The 19,977-nt window shown below is 47.8% G+C and overlaps 1 protein-coding gene across 2 annotated transcripts in view; it reads right to left on the reverse strand.

Annotated features, from left to right (window-relative positions):
- HMGCL (3-hydroxy-3-methylglutaryl-CoA lyase) overlaps positions 1-19,977 on the reverse strand; it is a 154,263-nt gene that overhangs the window by 64,644 nt on the left and 69,642 nt on the right. Inside the window, exon 1 of one of the 2 annotated variants that reach the window (XM_069223460.1) lies at positions 17,488-17,611. The exons of the other annotated variant lie outside the window; for it this stretch is intronic. Coding sequence (XP_069079561.1) covers positions 17,488-17,556 — 69 coding nt within the window. The 5' untranslated portion in view covers positions 17,557-17,611. Of the gene's footprint in view, positions 1-17,487; positions 17,612-19,977 lie in introns of those variants that run through there. 2 annotated transcript variants of the gene reach the window in all.

The following is a 19,977-nucleotide window of genomic DNA, read 5'->3' on the forward strand; positions in this document are numbered from 1 at the left end:
ACTCATACTGCATTAGAGCTCTTGACAGAACATCACCAGGAACCCGCAATGCTTTATGTACTCCAGGAGTGTGAAGAAAGTCTGGGTAGTTTCTTGCGGCCCTACCTCCCATCCAGTTTTTGGACATTAAACCAGAAAGTTGCTTGTTTTTTCACCTCCTGCAGTGTTTCTCAAATTAAAGATGCCTTTAAATTATGTATTTTTCTTGTCACTTTTGCTTCGCTTCAATGAAAGAGGTCAAATATAAGACTATGGGCCTTAATATGACCTTGACGGACGAGTTTCCTCCATCACAAATGTGGCTGATATTCCGTCCGGCCTATTATGATTCCATTATATGCAATGGAGATTGTAATACGCCGGATGGGATATGCGTCACATTTGTGATGGAGGAAACTCCGCCGTCAAGGCCGTAATAAGGCGCTATCTTTTCTGACAAATTTCTGCTTATTTTTTAAACTTGGGGATTGCTGTTTACAAACCCTCACTCTGCAGTCAGAGACAAAGAATAAAGTGAATTATGTGACAATCTTGCTGGAGCACAGGGAGTGTGTGATCAGAAAAGATGTAGGATTTAATGTTTTTGTAACACACAACAAAATGTATACACCTCTAAATAAACTTTTTTTAACAGGATCAAAACAAATCAAGACACTAAACGTGCTCATGTACAAATAATAAATATTAATTGAAACATGATTTCAACACATTATCATTTGTGTGAAATACAGTTATCAGTAAAACTATCTGTGCAATTTTATTTGGCATTTCAATGGAAAACGTGCTTTCTGGAAGTGACGCTACCACACAATGCTTTAGTTACATTAAAAAAATAAAATTAAAAAAACAATTGCCCGCCTCACGTCCATTAAAGCTAGGTGGGTCACATAAATTTCACCCCAGAGGCCAGGAAGGAGGCAGCCGTTGAACTCTACTGGACAGGGTTCCAGTCTCTGCCAGGCTAAGGAGCACCAAAAGCACTTCTTTCATCTGCCAAAGCTAGCCTCCCTAGCCTGGGTACCAGAAACTCGCCCCTGGCCACCGTTTTCTTAGTCAGGAATACAACTTAATTATTGCAATATTGTGCTGAGGTTTCCATTAGCCAGTGTTATAGTCCACAATGTCCTCCAAAACAAGGCCCTCCCTTTCACGAGACGCTAAAGTTTAATGCATGTCTGTGACCCTGTTAAAGAAAGATGGGTGCTTGCAATTTAGTGTTTCCACTAGAAGGCCACTCTGTGAATACCGGCCTATTCTGTGAATAGTGTGAGCTATTGCCTGCTTCTAGAGTTATCTGAGATGTCCGACCTGAGAGGGATATTACACATTTCCCTTCTGTTCAAACCACATCCTTCAATTTGCCAAGGAGAAACCCCTTATCAGTCCTATCTTCTTCTGAACAGGTTCACTGAACACTGAAACAACCTCCTGTATAGTTTGCAGCAAATAGGTCAGATCCCTAACACGACACATAAATATGGGCACAATTGGCCCAGTATTTTGTGAAGCAACAGTTGATGAACGGATCTACCCGATCAAGAGGATTCATGCCCATTTCACCCGAGGTAGGGCGAAGTTGTAACAATTTTGTCTCTTTCACTGTCTGCCTAATGAAGAGCTAGTCTGCAGACCAGACATACAATTCTGAATAGTGATCAGCTCCAAGTGATACCTGCCTACCCGGGCAGGAAGAGAGTAATGCCAGTCCAAGGGAGGATCAAAGGAGTGACTGTGGAGGAGGTCCAGGGTACCAGAATGACAACAACATGCAGGTGCACTTTGTGGAGCAGCAGCTTTATCTGGCAAGCTTCAATCCACTGCACCAACAAAAGAAGCCTCACTCACTACTTACCAAGTGCCCAGTCAGATGACATCCCATGCACTTGTTGTTCTGGGACCCATACAAACCCCTCTGTGATGTGCTGCAAGATTGATGGAAGACATCAGAGACTTGACCTTCGTCCACTGTGCTACTGAGGTCCTACAACTGGAAGCCATTTACTGGATCCACACCCTGAACTTCCTTTTGCCATTAAAGGAACTCTTCTCCCTTTCAAACCTTGCCTATCCGATGTCCAATCCAGCAGAAAATATATTATCTAATCATCAATAGTATACCCCAATAAATAGCTAAAGGAAGTTCCCCGAGTTGCCCTAACTGCAGGTCTCCCCCACAGCACCAATACATCTGGACTTTGATTGGCACGTTAAAGGATACAAGCCATTGAAGTTTTCCTAGGACTGAAGTCCAGGCTATAAGTTACATGCATGCCTAGGCCACCAAAAAGGGCAGGGGAAGGAGAAGGGTGGAAGCGAATAGTCAAAGAAATAACTGAAGTAACAGTCCGAAAAATTCTCACTGAGGGACCCACACCTTCTCGAATTTCATGAGGGAGACTCTTGCTTCATAACACTTTTTTTCAACAGTCATATACTAGTCCAGACCTTAACTCTATTCTTCCACTGTCAAAGCCTTGATCCCACCCCACTTTTTGCAACTATTTCAGCACGAGCAATCAAGCCCCGATCGTAGAAAAGTCTAGTGTACCTAGGATGAGCTTATTTATGCCAAACACCAAACACCAAGGTGCGTGAATCATTCACTAGTGGTATATCCAGTCTTTGCGACAGTGCTGTTCACCCTGTCTCTGAACAAACATACTTATTGGCATTCCAATATGGAATGGTATAATTCACTTGCCATCCCTCAGCTTCAGGCCCACAAGTCACTATTGAGTCAACCAAAATGAAACAATTATGTCTTGGTGTAGTGTACCCTATGTATAATTTTTATCTGTATAAATATAAAACCATCTCTTTTCACCATCTCCCAAAGCAGTTGTAAAGCCTCTTCTCATTAGAAGTCCTTTAAATAATGCTTTCAATTTGATGTCAGATGGGCTAGTGGTGTAATAGCGTTATTAATCAGCGGGCTGAAGATCGGTGAGATAGCTTTCTTGGACAAGCCTTCAGACAGTTATCTATATTCCAACTGAGAGCACTTGGGGTCATCTTTTCATCAAGAATACGTATTTATATGGTATGCCTAAACTGTAAGAATCAAAAGACTTATGTTGCAGCCCACTGAAACTAATTCTAAAAAATTTGTAAAAAGCTACAGAGCCTTACAATCTCATACATATATAAGGGTCGTAATCCCAAACAGATCCCTATTACGATAGCCTGACAGGATTTTTAGTTCTGCCAGATTGTCACTAGCCCATACTGGAGGACAGCCAGTAAAGATGATTTGCCATCAAAACTGTTTTATAGAAGCTGGCTGTTAGAAATGGAGTCTCTGGTTGGCAGTCAGTTTGCACTCTGTCCAAGCAGGGACCCTCAGTCTAGTCAGGGTAGGGAGATACACATCTAGGATAACCCCTGCTCATTCCCTTGATAGCTTGGCACAAGCAGTCAGGCTTATCTCAGAGGCAATCTGTAAAGTCTTTGTACCAACACACACAGTAACACAGTGAAAACACCACAAAAGGACTCCACACCAGTTTAGAAAAATAGCCAATATTTATCTAACTCCAACAAGACCAAAATGACAAAAATCAACATACACAAGCAAGGATATGAATGTTTAAAGCAAAAAGACTCAATCCATAGAAATCAATGGATGCATTGTTTTAGCACAAAGTACTTGGTATGCATCAAAAATAAAGCTGCATGGGTGAGCGTAAATCAGAAAAGCAATCGATGCGTCAATTACTTACTCGCGAGGGAGGCCATGCGTTGATTCTTTCTCCACCAGACAAGCGAAGCATCAATTCTTTCCTTGCAGGGAAGAGATACGTTGATTTCCGGACAAGCTGCCTCAGGTCTGTGCAGCGATGTTGCAGGTTTTGACACCCAGGGACGATGTGTGGAAAATCTGGACGCACAGCAGCGATAAATCCGCACTGAGCTGGCGATGCGTTGAATTTTCAGCCGGGGTGCAGGCACTGCATTGATTTCTCTGACGCTCAGCTCCGGTGCGTGGATTTTCACCTTGGGTTCACCAGCTTCTCTTTTCAGGGGCCCAGGGACTGGATGTGGCACCACTTGGCAGGGTACGGGGTCTCAGCAAGAGATCCCAGGTGCTGGCAGATGAAGTCTTTGATGGCCCGGAGACTTCAGAACAGGGGGCAAAGTCAGTTCAAGACCTCGGAGAATCTTCACAAGCAGGATACACAGTAAAGGCCAGTCTTTGTCCTATTTAAGGCAGAAGCAGCAACTGCAGGCCAACCCAGAAAAGCACACACAGCAAAGGGGCAGTACTCCTCTTCCAGTTCTTCTTCTTGGCAGAGGTTCCTCTTGATCCATAAGTATTCTAAAAGACTTGGATGTTGGGTCCACTACTCATTCTCATTTCTGCCTCTGAAGTAGGCAAACTTTAAATGAAAGTCTCTGTTGTTCACAAGATCTTGTCTTGCCCAGGTCTGGCCGCAGACACACACAAGGGGGTTTAAGACTACATTGTGTGAGGACAGGCACAGCCCTTTTAAGTGTAAGAGGCAGCTCCTCCCTCCCCACTCTAGACCAGGGGACTCATCAGGGTATGCAGGACACTCCTCAGCTCCCTTTGTGTCACTGTCTAAAGGGAATTCACAAACAGCTCAACTGTCAGTCTGACCCAGACGTGGATTCCACAGGCAGGCAGAGGCACAGAATGGTTAAGCTAGAAAATACCCACTTTCTAAAAGTGGCATTTTCAAACAGACAATCTAAAAACCAACTCTACCAAAAGATGTATTCTTAAATTGTGAGTTCAGAGACCCTAAACACCTCATCTCTATCTGCTCCCAATTGGAAACTGCATTTAAAAGATATTTAAGGGCAGCCCCTATGTTAACCTAGCAGAGAGATAGGTCTTGCAAAAGCGAACAACGAATCTGGCAGTATTTCACTATCAGGATATGTAAAACACACCAGTACATGTCCTACCTTTTGAATACACTGCTCCCTGGCCATAGGGCTACCAAAGGCCTACCTTGGGGGTCACTTACATGTATTAAAAGGGAAGGTTTGAGGGTCGTGGCTTCGGGCGTCAAGATGGCGGTCGCACTTTGAGAGTGCTCTGGACCCCTCCGTCATCCGCCCTTAATTACCGTGGTCCAAGGGAGCGGAAAGCGCTATACATGGCGCCCCGGTGTCCCGGGGACCTGTAGAGAAGTCTGGCGGGACGAATTGATGAAAAGCCGGCGGCTCACCCTCATACGATGACCCGGCTGCTCCCGTGAAGAGGAGCTCAAGATGGCGGCCGCTGTGAGTTGTGCCCGGCGGATCTGAGGTGGGCTTTGGGGCCCCGACGAAGTCGTCTGCCGCGGGTCGAGGGGCGGCGAGAGGCCTGGTGAGAGCTGGGGCGCGCCCCGCGGGTGGATCCCTGCCGCGGGGGCGCCGGTGGCCCCCCCCCCTCCTGTCGTGGAGGAGGGCGCGGGGTGAGCGGTGCCGCACCGGCGCGCGAAGCGCGAGTGTGACCCGGAGGACCGGGAGCCCTCCCTGACCGCCTGGGCAGCTTGCGGTGCCGGGCTGGGGCCGTGGCGGAGGCCCTGGCCTCGGGATCCTCCTGCTGGGGGGAATTTAAATTTGGAGGCGAGAGGCCCGGTGAGGGCTGGGGCGTGCCCCGGGGATGGATCCCTGCCGCTGGGGCGCCGGCGGCCCCCCCCTCCTGTCGTAGAGGAGGACGCGGGGTGAGGGCGCCGCGCCGGCGCGAGAGGCGCGAGTGTGACCCGGAGGACCGGGAGCCCTCCCTGACCGCCTGGGCGGCTTGCGGTGCCGGGCTGGGGCCGTGGCGGAGGCCCTGGCCCCCTGAGATACCCCTGCTGGGGAGAATTTTATGGCGTGCTGAGGACCAGGACCCGGCTGAAAAGCAGAGGGGTGCCCCGGGGGGGCAGGGAAGTGAATCGAGCGAGCTGGACTGCGGCAACATCTGGACTGCGAGTTGAGCGGTGGAAGGCAACACCTTGAGGCAAGTGGATATCCTGGGTTCCGGGTCGTGCTTGGTTGACTTTAGACCCTGGTCGGAACGACCCGAGAGATCGAGAGCGCGATCGCGACGGCGCGAGGCCTACAATGGAGGCGCAGAGCCCTTAAGGTGGAGAGACCTGGGTCTGGGTCTCGGACGGGTCCCCCCCAACTGGTGGAGAGAGCGAGGAAGGGAGCTGAAAAGAAGGGGCCAACGGTGTCATCGCCGGCCGTCCTTACGTGATCAGACACAGCGAACCCCCCCACAGTCCATGGTACTTAACAACGCACTAAATTCTCAGGCTTGAAACCGCGTTAAGAAAGGGGTGGCCCACCTGACGCCCACCTCAAGTGCCACGATGGGGAAGGATAAAACGAACAAACAACCTCCGCCCTCCCAACAAAAAATCGACCAGTTCACGACTGCGACGGGCCAACGAGGAGGGGGAGAAGTGGCTGGTGGGGGTTCAACCCCTGATGGGGTGAGTGCCATTCTCCAAGCTATTCAATCATCGCAGATAGCCGTGGAAACGAAAATCGGTGAGGTGCGAGTGGACGTGGGCCTCATCAGACAGGACCTTAGAAATGCTGTAACCCGAATTACGGAAGTGGAAACCCGAGTCTCCCAAACCGAAACCGATTTGTCCGACCTCAAAGCCAAAGTAGCCCAGCTGCAATCCCGAACCGTCGTGCAGAAGATGCGGAAAACCGGGCCAGGTGCAACAACCTACGCTTCATAGGTTTCCCGGAGGGCATAGAGGAGGATAAGGCCGCCGAATTCCTGGAGACGTGGATCAAATCTTGGATGCCTGACCAATCCCTCTCGCCCTTGTTTGCAATTGAAAGAGCCCACAGGGCGCTCGCGCCTCGCCCACCTCCGGGCGGTCCGAAGCGCCCGATGATCGCGCGATTCCTTAACTTTAAGGACAGAGACAATATCCTCAGGGAAGCGAGGCGGCAAGATGGTACGCAGTGGGAAAACCACAAAATCCTAATTTTCCCGGACTACACCAGAGAAGTCCAGACCCGCCGTAGGTCGTACGAACAGGTTAAGCTAAAACTAAGGGCAATGCAGCTCTCGTACATGCTCCTTTTCCCCGCTCGCCTCAAAGTCCTCATGGCTGGGAAAGCTTACTTTTTTGATTCCCCGGAGGAAGCTTGGGACTGGCTGACGGAGGAGGGCATTGGAGCCCGAAAGGGTCCCCCCGGGACCACTGGAAGAACCCAATATGTCGAGCCCTCACCATCAGAGGGGCCCCGGAGGAGCAGGCGGCGCACCAGATCCCGGAGAGGCAGACAGAAAGACACGATCGCTCCTGCAGAGGACGAAGCAGCCCGGGACTCTGGTCCTCATACTAAATCCAACACTGAGACTCTTCCGGTGTCCCAAACACCGTCCCAACCCGCCGAGGATGGGCGATTGAGTCAGTCTCCGGTACTCGGCTGACAGGAGATGTGGGACCCCTGCGTGAGACGTAAGGGGATTCGGGCTTCGCCTGACCCTCTCAGACGACCCCTAGCGAGATTAACATTGATGTCTCCGGGGGCTTCCTAGAGTATGGTGTGGAACGCTTGTTTTGTGACTACTAATTGCAACTGATCCGAAAGAAAGGAGGGGTCCACCACTCCACCCCAATGACAGTTTTACTGGCTGTCTGGTTTTGGTTGGGTACATGGGCGACAGATGCTTCCGGGGGGGGGAGTATGGGGAGGGGGGGAGTTTAGGGGGGAGGGGAAGTTTAAGTTAGGTTTAGGAGGCGACAAGTTGGTTAGCCTGGTTTGTAGATTTAAAATTTTATGGTCATGTCCGAAACGGTCATCCCTGGGCTTGCTCCCGCACATCCAAACATGCCCAACAGTGTCATACCTCACGCTTGGCCCTCAGTAACCCAGGTCCTCTCCTGGAATGTAAACGGCCTGTTAGACAAGATCAAAAGATCGGCAGTATTTAACACCCTCCGCAGGTATTCCCCCGCAGTAGTTTTACTACAAGAGACCCATCTTCTTGGGTCCAGATGCCCTATGCTTGCGAGAGGAGGATACGATAGGGTATATCACGCAGGGTTTTCCAGAGGCTCTAGAGGAGTGGCCATTCTGCTCCACCGATCTCTGCCCATGGTAATCTCTTCCACGCAATCTGACTCACAAGGTAGATTCATGGTGGTCACGGGGACTCTTCACGGACAACCGCTAAACTTGGTGTGCGCTTATGCGCCCCCAGCAAATCACGACTCCTTCTTACTTTCGCTCCACCGAGTAACCTCAGGATTACCCCAGGGAACTACCCTGCTGGGAGGTGACTTTAACGCGGTCCTTGACCTGAGGCTGGACATTTCTGGGGAAGCTACCATACATAGATCCAAGCGGGCCTCAGCCCTAAGTAGTTGGGCGGAAAGCCTGGGCTTGTGTGAGGTGTGGCGCACCTGGCATCCCAGGGAGCGCCAGTACACACATGCCTCGGCAGCCCACCAGACGCAATCCAGAATAGACCTGGTGTTTATGCCCGCCCTAGATTTCTTAAAAGTAGCAGGGGCTGAGATTCTTCCACGGGGGGTCTCCGATCATGCGCCAATACGGATCCGGCTCGGTAGAGCAGACCCTACCAGACGGCCTATGTGGCGCTTGAACGCGTGGCACTTACAAGATACAGAATACACCCAAGAGATCAGGTTGCACCTCGACCAATATTTCGAATTAAATGAAGGCTCGGTTCGATCCCCAGGAATGCTATGGGCTGCTTGCAAGGCCACTATTAGAGGACATGCCAGAAGCATTCTCCGGTCCCGTGAACGAGATCATAATTCCCAAATCACCGAGCTAGAGAACAAGGCCCGGAGACTCGAATGCCAACATATAAACTTGGCATCGGCCACGAACATGAGGAAACTGACCAGGGTAAGAGAAGATATTAAACATATAATGCTAGATTCGGCCAAGCACATGTGGAGAGCCTCAGCAAGCCGAATTTATGGATGGAGGGATAAAAACGGGAAACTACTGCATTGGCTGGCCACCCGTCCCATGGCTAACAGTATTATACCGGAGATCTTAGATGACTCAGGCACCCTTGTCAAAACAGCAGTGGAAATCGCACATAGCTTTGCCTCTTACTACACCCGTCTATACGCCAGGCATCCACGCCCTGCTGTTGAGAGAGAGTCCCCCCTACTAAATGAGATTACCCTTCCCGGGGTAACTCCAAAGGTGAGAGACAGACTGGACGAGGCCATCGGTCTTGAGGAAGTCTGCAGCGCAATATCGGGACTGGCATCAGGCAAAACACCAGGTCCCGACAGCTTTCCAGCGGAATTTTATAGTAAATGTAGCGATATTCTGGGTCCCCACCTGCTCAGCATGTACGAAGAAGCGGAAAATCAAGGCCGCTTCCCAACAGAGATTGATCAAGCCACTATTGTGGTGATCCCCAAAACTCAACCCCCATCGCGACAATGTTCAGCGTACCGGCCTATCTCGCTCCTAAATGTGGAAGTCAAGGTACTCTCTTCGATCCTTGCTTCCAGACTGAGGGAGGTAATGCCCACGCTGGTGCACCCTGACCAGTGTGGTTTTATGCCCATTCGTAGCACAAGGCACTGCATTAGACGATTACACCTTGCTTTGGCGCACCGCAAAGTGCTATCGCATACGCAGTTGGCACTGCTTTTACTCGACTTCGAAAAAGCCTTTGATACAGTAGACTGGTCCTTCCTCAATCAAGTCTTATATAAAAACGGGCTCGGACCTAAATTCCGGGGACTGGTGAAACTCCTATACTCTAATCCGACGGCTCGAATCAGGGTGAACGGAGTAGTCTCCGACCCAATCCCCATTGGTCGTGGGACTCGACAGGGATGCCCGTTATCTCCCCTGCTCTTCGCACTAGTGATAGAGCCACTGGCGATACTAATGAGATGCGACCCACTGATCGAGGGCTGGCACTGGCCCTCTGGCTCGGAAGACAGGGTAGCTTTGTACGCAGATGATGTGCTCCTGTATATCTCCAATCCATCCAAAAGCGGGCCACGCGTTCTAGAGATCCTTAGACTTTTCGCGGAAGCCTCAGGGCTGACCCTGAACCCTGCCAAATCTTTACTGATCCCCCTTCATCGCTCGCACGAATGTATAGATTGGCAACGGAATATCCCGATACGGAGAAACAGCTTTAAATATCTCGGGATACATATCTCACTTCTCCCCGAGCTAGCGTGGGAACTCAAGGTCACGCCGCTTTCAAAGAAAATCAAAACTGACCTTCTGCGCTGGAGGACCCTCCCCCTGAATCTACTTGGTAGAATAGCGCTGTACAAGATGATGATTCTCCCCAGGATCTTATACCTCCTGCAGAATTTTCCACATCCCTTCCCCGTGAGATGGTTCAGGGAGATGGACTCTTTAGCACGCCAATTCATATGGAGTGGCTCACGTACAAGACTGTCGCTAAAAACCTGTCAGAGGGATGTTTATGAGGGTGGACTGGGAATGTTGAATATTCAATACTATTATCTAGCGATGCACATACTTGTAATTAATGACTGGATCGGAGGTGGATGGACAGACCCCGCATATCAACTAGAATTGCAGACGATGGGCTACCCACAGATCCTTGACAGGCTCTACAGGAGCCCGATACCCCGGGATACTCCAGATGTGACCAAAATGGTACTTCTGGGATGGCGTACAGCCCAGAAAGTGACGGGGTGGTGGGGACGCCTAACCCAACAAACCCCGCTATGGCAGGGGAAGCAGCTGATACATGTAGCAGGTCTGGAGGGCTTCCAGAAATGGGACACCATAGGGATCTCCACACTGGGAGATATTTGGAGAGGGACACATATACGATATTTTCAAGACCTCCAGAAACAATATTCCTTAAATAAAACACAATTCCACCGATATCTCCAACTACGTCATGCCCTACTAGTCCACCTACAGACAGGAGACAGCATACCCGAGCACAGCCCCATGGAAGCCAAGGCACTGATGGGAGTTCTGGGAAGGGGAGGGGTTTCTCAGATTTACCGCACCTTAATCACCGCCACTGGGGGACCCCTGAGAGAGCTTCGCCATAGGTGGGAGAGCTGGGTGGGACCCATGGAGGAGGCGGACTGGACAGAAGCACTGATGGCCCCACGCTCCCTGACAATGGCCACACGCTTCCGTTTAATACAATCCTATTTCCTTCACAACGCATACCTCACACCCGCTATGTTACATAAGGCAGGCCTCCGCCCCACAGCGGAATGCCCCCGCTGCAGGTATCATACAGCGGATTTCTACCACATGGTATGGACATGCCCGATTATAGTGGCCTATTGGGAAAGGGTGGTGCAAGAGATATCGGAGACCCTACAGAAGGAGGTAAAGAGGTCGCCATTGCCCCTACTTCTCGGGGTGATGGGAGATACAGAGCTACGAAGAGCAGATCGGTCCTTCTTAGGGGTGGCCTGTCTGGTGGCCAAAAGGGACATAATGGCAGACTGGAAGGCCAGGGTGGCTCCGGCACTGGCTAAGTGGAGACGGGGAGTGGATTGGTGTGCGCAGCGAGAGAAACTTGTGTACGAGGTCAGAGGTTGCTTACACAAACACAAGAAGATATGGGGGAAATGGGAGGATGTAGCGGGCCTTTAAGAGGGGAGGGTGAGTAACATTAGTAATGAAAGTGGCAGGGACCGAGGACTGGACCATTATTGTTTTGAGGCCCGTTGGCTTCATGTTGTACTGTATTTATATTTGTTCTATGCAAAATTTAATAAAATCTCTTTATCAAAAAAAAAAAAAAAAAAAGGGAAGGTTTGTACCTGGCAAATGGGTACACTGGCCTGGTCGACTTGGCAGTGCAAAACAGCCATGTTTACAGGGCTACTCATGCGGGTGGCCCACAAGTAGCATTAGATTTACAGGATCGTGGCACCTCTAGTGCACTTTACTAGAGACTTACTAGCAAATCAAATATGCTGATCATGGATAAACCAATTAACAATACAATTTAGACAGAGAACATATGCACTGGTTAGCAGTGGTAAAGTGCCCAGAGTCCTAAAGCCAACAAAAACTGGTCAGAGAAAATAGGAGATAGGAGGCAAAAAGTTTGGGGATGACCCTGCAAAAAGGTCCAGGTCCAACACTGGCCACACATGACTTACCATACCCATGTGTTTGGGCAGGTGTTTAACCCCTATTTTCCCCATACAGTAGTACTGGGTACCGATGAGAATGTCCACTCTCACAACAAATAACTGTAAAACCCAGTGCTGTTTAACTACCTGTGAGAGGACAATGCCCCCATCATACACTCCAGACATAGAATAGTTCAAACTCTTCAGGGTTTGAAGCATCTCATCTAGTCATTTTAGGTCCTCTGCACATAGTAAGGTGAATTCTGTAGGATGTAAATCAGCTTGGAGAGTACTGCCATTTTGTTCAGGGTTGCTATACTCAGTAAAGATAGGGGCAGTAAGCAGCAATGCAATACACCATCTTTGAATTTATTCAGCACCTGAATCAGGTTATGGCCCAGGAAATTCTTCGTATTGCTTGTGACATACCTAAATTCTTCCTCCTCAATTCCTAGAAGGAATTGAAATTCAGATCCTGGATGCTAAGTGGGAAGTGGAAAGAGCACAGACTTATCCCAGTTAATACAGAATCCTCGATATGAGCCAAACGTCCCAAGTATTGCAAATACTCCGTCTAAGGATGATTCAACTCTGTAAACTAAATGAGAATATCGTATGCGTAGAGATATTCTGAATTCCCATGAGTGATGCCAAGAAAGGTCCTTTAATCATGGTGTTCCTCCATAACCTGAAGGCTAAAGCTCTAGTACCAAAGTGAACACCACCAGGGAGAGGGAAAAGCCCTGTCTTGTGCCACTCTATCTCTGGTGTAAAAGGATCTGAGAAAATTTAAGTAACGTTCACTTTGGCCCTGCGCTGTATATAGCAGCCAGATTCAAGACAGTAAATACAGGCAAAATCATGAGGCAAACATACAGGGCCATTTGATTGCATTGTAAGCCCCAGCTTTGTGTAAGGATAGCATCACCCGAGGTTCAGTGACTTTTTTTGGTCAATTACATTCAACCAAATAACCATCTAAGGTTTAATCGGGTGCTTCTTCCTGGCATGAAACCAGACTGATTAGGGCAGTCGTTCCCTACCCACAGTCCAGGGACACATGGTGGTCCGCAAAGCCTCCTCAAGGGGTCCACAACTGCTTAGAAAATTAAATAATATTAACAGATTAATAAAATGCATATAAATAAAATGGCTAAATGTACAATTGAATTTTTTTTAAAGGACTGTAAACATCAAGGAATTTGAAACTGGAAGTTACAATTAAATTAGTATCCACGGATTGAGCAGTGCTGGTGCATGAACTTCAATACAGAATGGATGATGTGTGGCTTCAAAAGAATTTAGAAAAGCTTCAACCTTCCTATTAAAATGTATGTTTTATTTTTTTATTGTATTTGTTTGCAAATTAATTAAAATGTGTTATCATTGTGTATGTCTTTGATGAATGATTGTTTTGCATTTCAAATCATCAACAATGTTTAGACTGGGGTTCCCAGCTTCCAGTCATAACTCATTCGTGGGCCCCTGGATTCCAATAATGATTCGGTGGGGGAACCCAGTTCCAGTAATGATAAAGTGGGAGTCCACAGAAGTCAAAAAGTTGGGAACCACTGGTTTAGGGTATTCTAATCATTGTATTAAAGTATCAAGGCAGTTCACAGCTCATTAGCAAGGAACTTGATTTCAAAATTTAAAAGTGATACGGAGTCACAGTCTGCTTTTTGCATATGAGACAATAACTAGGAAATCTTACAGCAGGACTCTCTTCTTTCTGGCTTTTTCTCATAATGGTAGTAAATGTGCTGAGATTTTTCCAGAGATCTTTTTAAAGAACTGTGAGGGAAAGCCCTTCAGGCTTAGGGCCCTCCCACTCCCTAAATAGCTATGGCCTCTGCAAACTCTTCATAGGGGAGTCTCTTGTCCAAAGCCATCGGACCCTCAATACAAATCACCATCATTGGTAAATCCTGGACAAAGCCCAACATGCCCCTTATGTCATATGCAGAGGGTTTTCATAGTATCTGGCAAATGTGTACTTCATCTGAATATTCAGTCTTTAAGCTTGATGATTACTGATTAGTTTGCCAGGCAAAGTGTGCAAAGAGCATTGTCTTCTTCCTGCGACCTCCATGGGTTAAACCCCAGGCTCCAGGTGAGCTCCTATAATCATGGAGAAGTTTAACAATTGGCATAGTTCAAGGCTTAAGAGCAATAAAGCTACTAAAGCACACTTCCCACTGATGGCAAAATGCTCAAAGGCAAACAGGGAGAAAACTAAAGACAACCAAGGGAACGTTTAAAAAATAAGGTCTATATCAGCTATTATTGCCTATCTGCCACTTCTTTGTTTTCACTGTAGCTCCCAACATTATAATGTTCTAAATAAGGGATTTTATCTAAAGGCAAAGGCATTCCAAGGTAGTTATTGATCGGGATGAAGTCAGGGTTACTTGAGCAAAGTCAAGGACCCTACGACACCCAGGGCAATATCGACCTGGGACTGTCCTCCCCCTTGAGTAATATTACTATTGTAAATCAGAACTTTAACATTAGTAGTGAAAGTCACAAAATTGTTTATTAAATGGAGTGTTTTTCATGGTAGCTATGAATCATAACTATTGGATTTCATTTAAGTAGATTGTATTGAATACCTGGGATTGAGGGTCACAAAAAAGAGCATATATAAAAGGACAATAAAAGATTTTAGTAACAATAAGAATTCTTTATTGGTGGTGCTATACGAAATTATAGGACTTGTGATCAGTTATAGGATGACTTGAATCTGTGAAAAATGTGACCCTGTCGTGGGATTGGAGGAACCGTCTTTCAGTGAAAATGGTGATCTAGCAGGATTTTCTTGTGGGAATGCTCCAGAGGTCAATCTGGGGACACATTTTCCATAAACGTACAAATATCAATGTGAGAAAAAAGTCTGACACACTAAATGTAACTAGTACTTACAACAGCATCAGCCATCTGTCAGTTAACTCCTTAGTATTCTACTGCAGCAATTTTCCAGAGAACTAATGAACAACTAGAATGCCATTATTCTATATTAATAACAAAAATGAGGCACTCCTAAAAGGCTATATTGTTTGAGTAGGAGTTTTACAGTTGAAACCATGTCCTATGGATGAGAAACTGCACTAAATAAACACAAACATTGGCATAGCCAATAGGTCTCGCCCATGCAAGTGCTATAGGTTTGCCAGTATGTTTTAGCTATGTTGTACATCAGCATGGCTGCTGTTCAGCATGGCTAAAAGTTAGTAGCATTAACGAACTGACTTGAATCGATTTTAACACTATGCAATTGCATGTGCTCTTGACAACCTCCGGAGGGTCATCAACCAAGCACATATGTTAGTTCTAGGCAAGAAGATGGCGAAAGGTGTTGTCTCCAAAATGGGGGGGAAGGAGTTCTGACTCCAGGACCAAGCACTTCATGGCCTCAAGCTTGCTAGCTAAAAACATTGAGTCTTTGGATGGAAATTGGGCCTCTTCAAATAGAATTCAGTTAGTGTGAACTCGATACAAAGGTATTACAGCGCTTTACATGAGCACCAGTTAAATTACACAATAACACATTAATTTTTGGTAGCAAGGGGAGATGAAGTGATTTGCCCACAGGATGTTGAGCCATGGCCGAAATTCAAACTGTGTTCCCCAGCTCCAAATTTGGCAGCTCTGGCCCTTAAGCCACATCCTGCCCCTTAGGGTTCTTTGTGTGGTGCATGTTGGGGGCAGTCTCGGAATAACTTCTTTTTTTTTTTAATTTATAGCGCTTGGTAATACAGGTTTTGCCATTTCATAGTGCTTCAAAGCAACTGCCATTCTTAACAAAATCGATATAATTCATTTGCAGTTAAGCTGCCTCTTCTGTTATTCTCTTTGTATACAGTCAATGTTTTTAAAAGTTAGGCTGGTATTGCCAATGAAGAGGAATAATTCCTTTAAAAGTTGAACACACAGAAATATATGGCTGCTCCCTTTTCTTTGCTCCTAACTCTTTTGACCCACTCATTCTCCGGGTTAAATGTCACGTAGGTGCCTCTTTGTGGCTTGTTTGGTGATATAAAGGTTTCAGTAAATACACTAGAAATGGTTGCATCTCCAGGGTATCCGGGCCAGTGAGTAAGAATGAGACAAAAACACTCCCAAAATGGCGGCCCTGTTGTGTCCTCTCTTCTGCAGCGACAGGTCTCGGAGGGCTACTGTGGCACCTGGCATACATCCACTACATTCTAAACCAAAACTCATAGGTAAAAGACATTGTCATTTACAACGCCAATAGCTCTAACTCTCACAAATGTGAGACCTATTGCACTGTAAATGCTTGTCTGTTTACTTATCCCACTTCCTTTTGTCAGTAGCAACATCCCAGCAAGAATGTGCACTGACCTTACAATTATTTTTAATGCGAGTTATACAGAATTGTTAAAACATATAAACATATACATTTATTTCCTATACATAATGTACCACTTTATATCTTGTAAAGCACTTTCAAGTGCTTCGACATTGCTACACGTTTCCCCCAACCAACGAGGGTGGAAAATACATTGGATGTGGGCAACACTTCATTTTGGTTGTGTTCATTTTATTATCAGTTAATGAAAACCATTTCATTTAGAACACTCGATAATAGAAAAGTACACATAGAGCAGATGCAGAAAAAAAAAATATGTGCTTCTATTTAGAGTTCAGAGCATGCAAGGTGACTCAAGATTGTGAGGCTTGTCGCTGGTGACCTGTCAGCTTGTTTAAAATTGAGGGTCAGTTGTTTACACGCAGACATCTGGTGACGCATTTTTTATAGATAATCCTTAGATGTGGCTTTAGTATTTGTACAACACGCAAAGAGCTCTAACTGCAAGTATTGCTGGTAACGTGTGGTCATATAAAATACATTTGACATCTGACTGGAAAAGAACTGCTCTGTGGATCTGCTCAGGGTGGCAGGATAGAACAGCCATGTACTGGGTAAATAAAGTTTATCAGGGCTTGTTAGTTCATCCCTAACTACAAATTAGTGTCGGTATGACAGGTGCGGCGGGAGCTGCACTACTAGACTTCCTTCCACATGACTGACAGACATAACTGATAAATCTGGTCACCACTTTAGGGTGATCTCCCTGCAGACAGAAGGTGATGGCCTTTCGCACGTGAGTAGGCCAAGTTGAATAAGGTGCTTCGTAACCATAATCTGCGCTCGCTGAGTAAGACAGTACATATACAAACTATGTGGGTCAAGGATTCCGTTCGGCTGTTAAGGAGCCGGCTTTCCTGCTTGATTGGGTCTACCTACCATTATATCAAACTCAGGGGAGAGGAAGAATCTGAAGCAGAATTGCATCAACCTAATTGTGTAATACGATGGAAGAGTTTCAGATAGGTAGTTATGTGGACGTGGCACCTTGGAAGAGCTTAGTAATAACCATGCATGACTTAGTTTGCTTACGATTGGTTTGTCTGCTGCAAGAGCATGCCGCTCCGTCAGTCTGTGAAAGAGTTCCTTTAAAACAGGCATATGACGATATTGGTCCCACAGTGTCTGCTCACAGTGAGATTAACTAGGTTGCTGAATAGTCCATCCATTGGTTCTTTACGTCGGCAGGTCCTCGTTGGGTCTCCTCCCAGATGCAATGTTTAGGGTGAAATTGGGAGCATGCCTTAAATTGAAAGCATATTTTAGAAATTATATCTTCTGAGTCACCTGTGTGTTCATCAATCCAAATTATAACTTAATATGCACTTGTGATGAACTTTGTGGCAGTTTAAACAGCGGCCTGTAGATATTATACTGAATGTTGTTGCGAAAGTATAATTTTTTCTTCTTCCCCTACACACAGATTTATACAATCACCGCCCTAAGCATACTTCAGGGCATTGCATTTTCCTTCTCGCTGTGCCTGCAGATAGGCTGTGCTTAGTTCTATCCTTGAGACAGTGCTGTCTTTCAAGCCCACAGTAACTATAACCATTTTTTAAAATAATATTCCCTACAGAGAGGTGCTGGGAGTCTGCTGCTTCAGCCACTGCTCTGTGTTTCTTTCACTCTTTGGTTCAGCCCACAGCACAGCATATGATGGGAGGTGCTAGCTACATATGCAGGGGGGCCCGCTTATGGCAGCGGCGGCGGGCCGGAACGTGGGGGTGGGGGTCGGGGAGCGGCAGGCTCCCCGTACCCCACCCCTCAATAAAAACACAGCCGGTTGGCTGTAAAGGGGCCCGCAGCCCCGGAGGCGCTCTTCGCACTTCCGGGGTCGCGCACAGGAATGACGTCACGCGGCCAGCCTTATAAGGCGGCCGCGTTTGGCGAGCGCGTCTTTCTCGTGCTCGCCAATCATACCAGGAGGCCCCAGTGGCCGCAACAAGCCATTTGGGCTATCTTTCTCCGACATTGGGCTACTTTGGGCTATATTTGGGCGTTTTGGGGCTATTTTTACCAATTTTTCTCTCTGTGCACCTTTTAACCTTATTTAACTCATTTTGCAGGTTGCTTTAGCAGCATTTCAGGGGAGAAGAGGACGATGCAAGTGGCCCAGCAAGCCTCACGGGGCCGTACGGGTTTGAGCTTAGCTCATCTGACCCGAGTTATACTTGGTGGTGGCTCCTGGGCTACTGTGCAGGGAGCGTTCAGTGGTCCTGTTTTTTCTTGGTAGACAGGGTAGGGGGGCCTCCTAAATTGGGGTAGAGGAGATACCTTTTTGTCACACCTGTTGGGGCATATGGTAAAGGGCCCCTTACATTAAGTGCTTTCTCGGTAAGGGGAGTCCGATTGGGGTCGGTGAGCGAATTCCTGTTTGGACGGCTTTCCTTGTGGGGCCCATTTATACATGTGCCTGTGCTAGGGTCCGTGCGTGGGTCATGGCGGAGAAACGGTCGCAAACAGAAGAGCTTCTTGAGGCCCTGATGCTTAGGATGGACGGTATGGACCAGGCCATAGCATCCTTGAAGGCGCAGACTTCTTCTTCAGGGGTGGTTGCGTCCTCCAATAGGGATGTGCCCTAGCGGGTGGGAATACCATCCAGTGAGGCGATACTCCCAGCTCTAAAGAGGACGCGGGGCAGAGCAAGGGCAAGGGTGGGGTGGGGAAGGCTGGGGGGAGGCGGTTGGAGGCCACCCCGGCGCAGGCTGGGGACGCTGTCAATATAGCTTCATTGTAGCCTGGGGTTAGTGCATCACTGGAAGTGGATGCAGGGCATGCTGAAAGGGGGGGCCAGAGTCAGACGGCAGAGTACACTTCGGGCGTTGTGGTCCCTCCACAAGACGCAGTTGCGGGTAAAGACACTGGGGAGGCCAGTCAGCGGGATCGTGTAGGCCACTTGACGTCTGTATTGCCGTGGCTGTCTGAGATGGGGTTGCTGTCCACCAATTTAGTGGGGGGCCCATTGTCAGGGGCTAAGGAGGGAGACGTTAGGGAACAGGCGCGACAATTGGTTTCCAGGTTGGGCACTGCAAAGAGTGCCCAGGGGACTCAAGATAAAGGACCAGAGTCTAACATTAGCGTGTGGGCTCAGGGGGCCAGCTCCTTCTCCCAAACCCCTACGGGGAGGACCAGTTGACTACTGGTGCGGCGTCCACGACAAAACCGGTTACTTCTGCGTCAGGCGCGCCGGCAACCCACAACGTTAATCCCCCAGCGGTGATGATCTCTACAGCAACCACTTCGGTGGCCCGAGGAAGCGCAAGTGCAGGTCCTTTTGGGCTTGGGAGATATTTGTTCAGAGCATGAACAGTTAGGGCTACATGTACCAGCTGAGGTGAGGGAGAAGATTTGGAAGGGGCATATATCGATATCTTCGATTTACTGGTTGACAAAGCGGAGAATGAAGAGGTGCGGCGTTGTAAAGAGTGCGCACATTTGAGAGGGTGTTGGCATGGGCCACAAAGGAGAGTGGAGGAGTCTCTGTCCAACTGGTTAGAGCGTTCTCCATTTATCAGGCCA

The sequence above is a fragment of the Pleurodeles waltl genome, chromosome 3_1 (assembly GCF_031143425.1).
Source record: "Pleurodeles waltl isolate 20211129_DDA chromosome 3_1, aPleWal1.hap1.20221129, whole genome shotgun sequence".
Taxonomy (NCBI): domain Eukaryota; kingdom Metazoa; phylum Chordata; class Amphibia; order Caudata; family Salamandridae; genus Pleurodeles; species Pleurodeles waltl.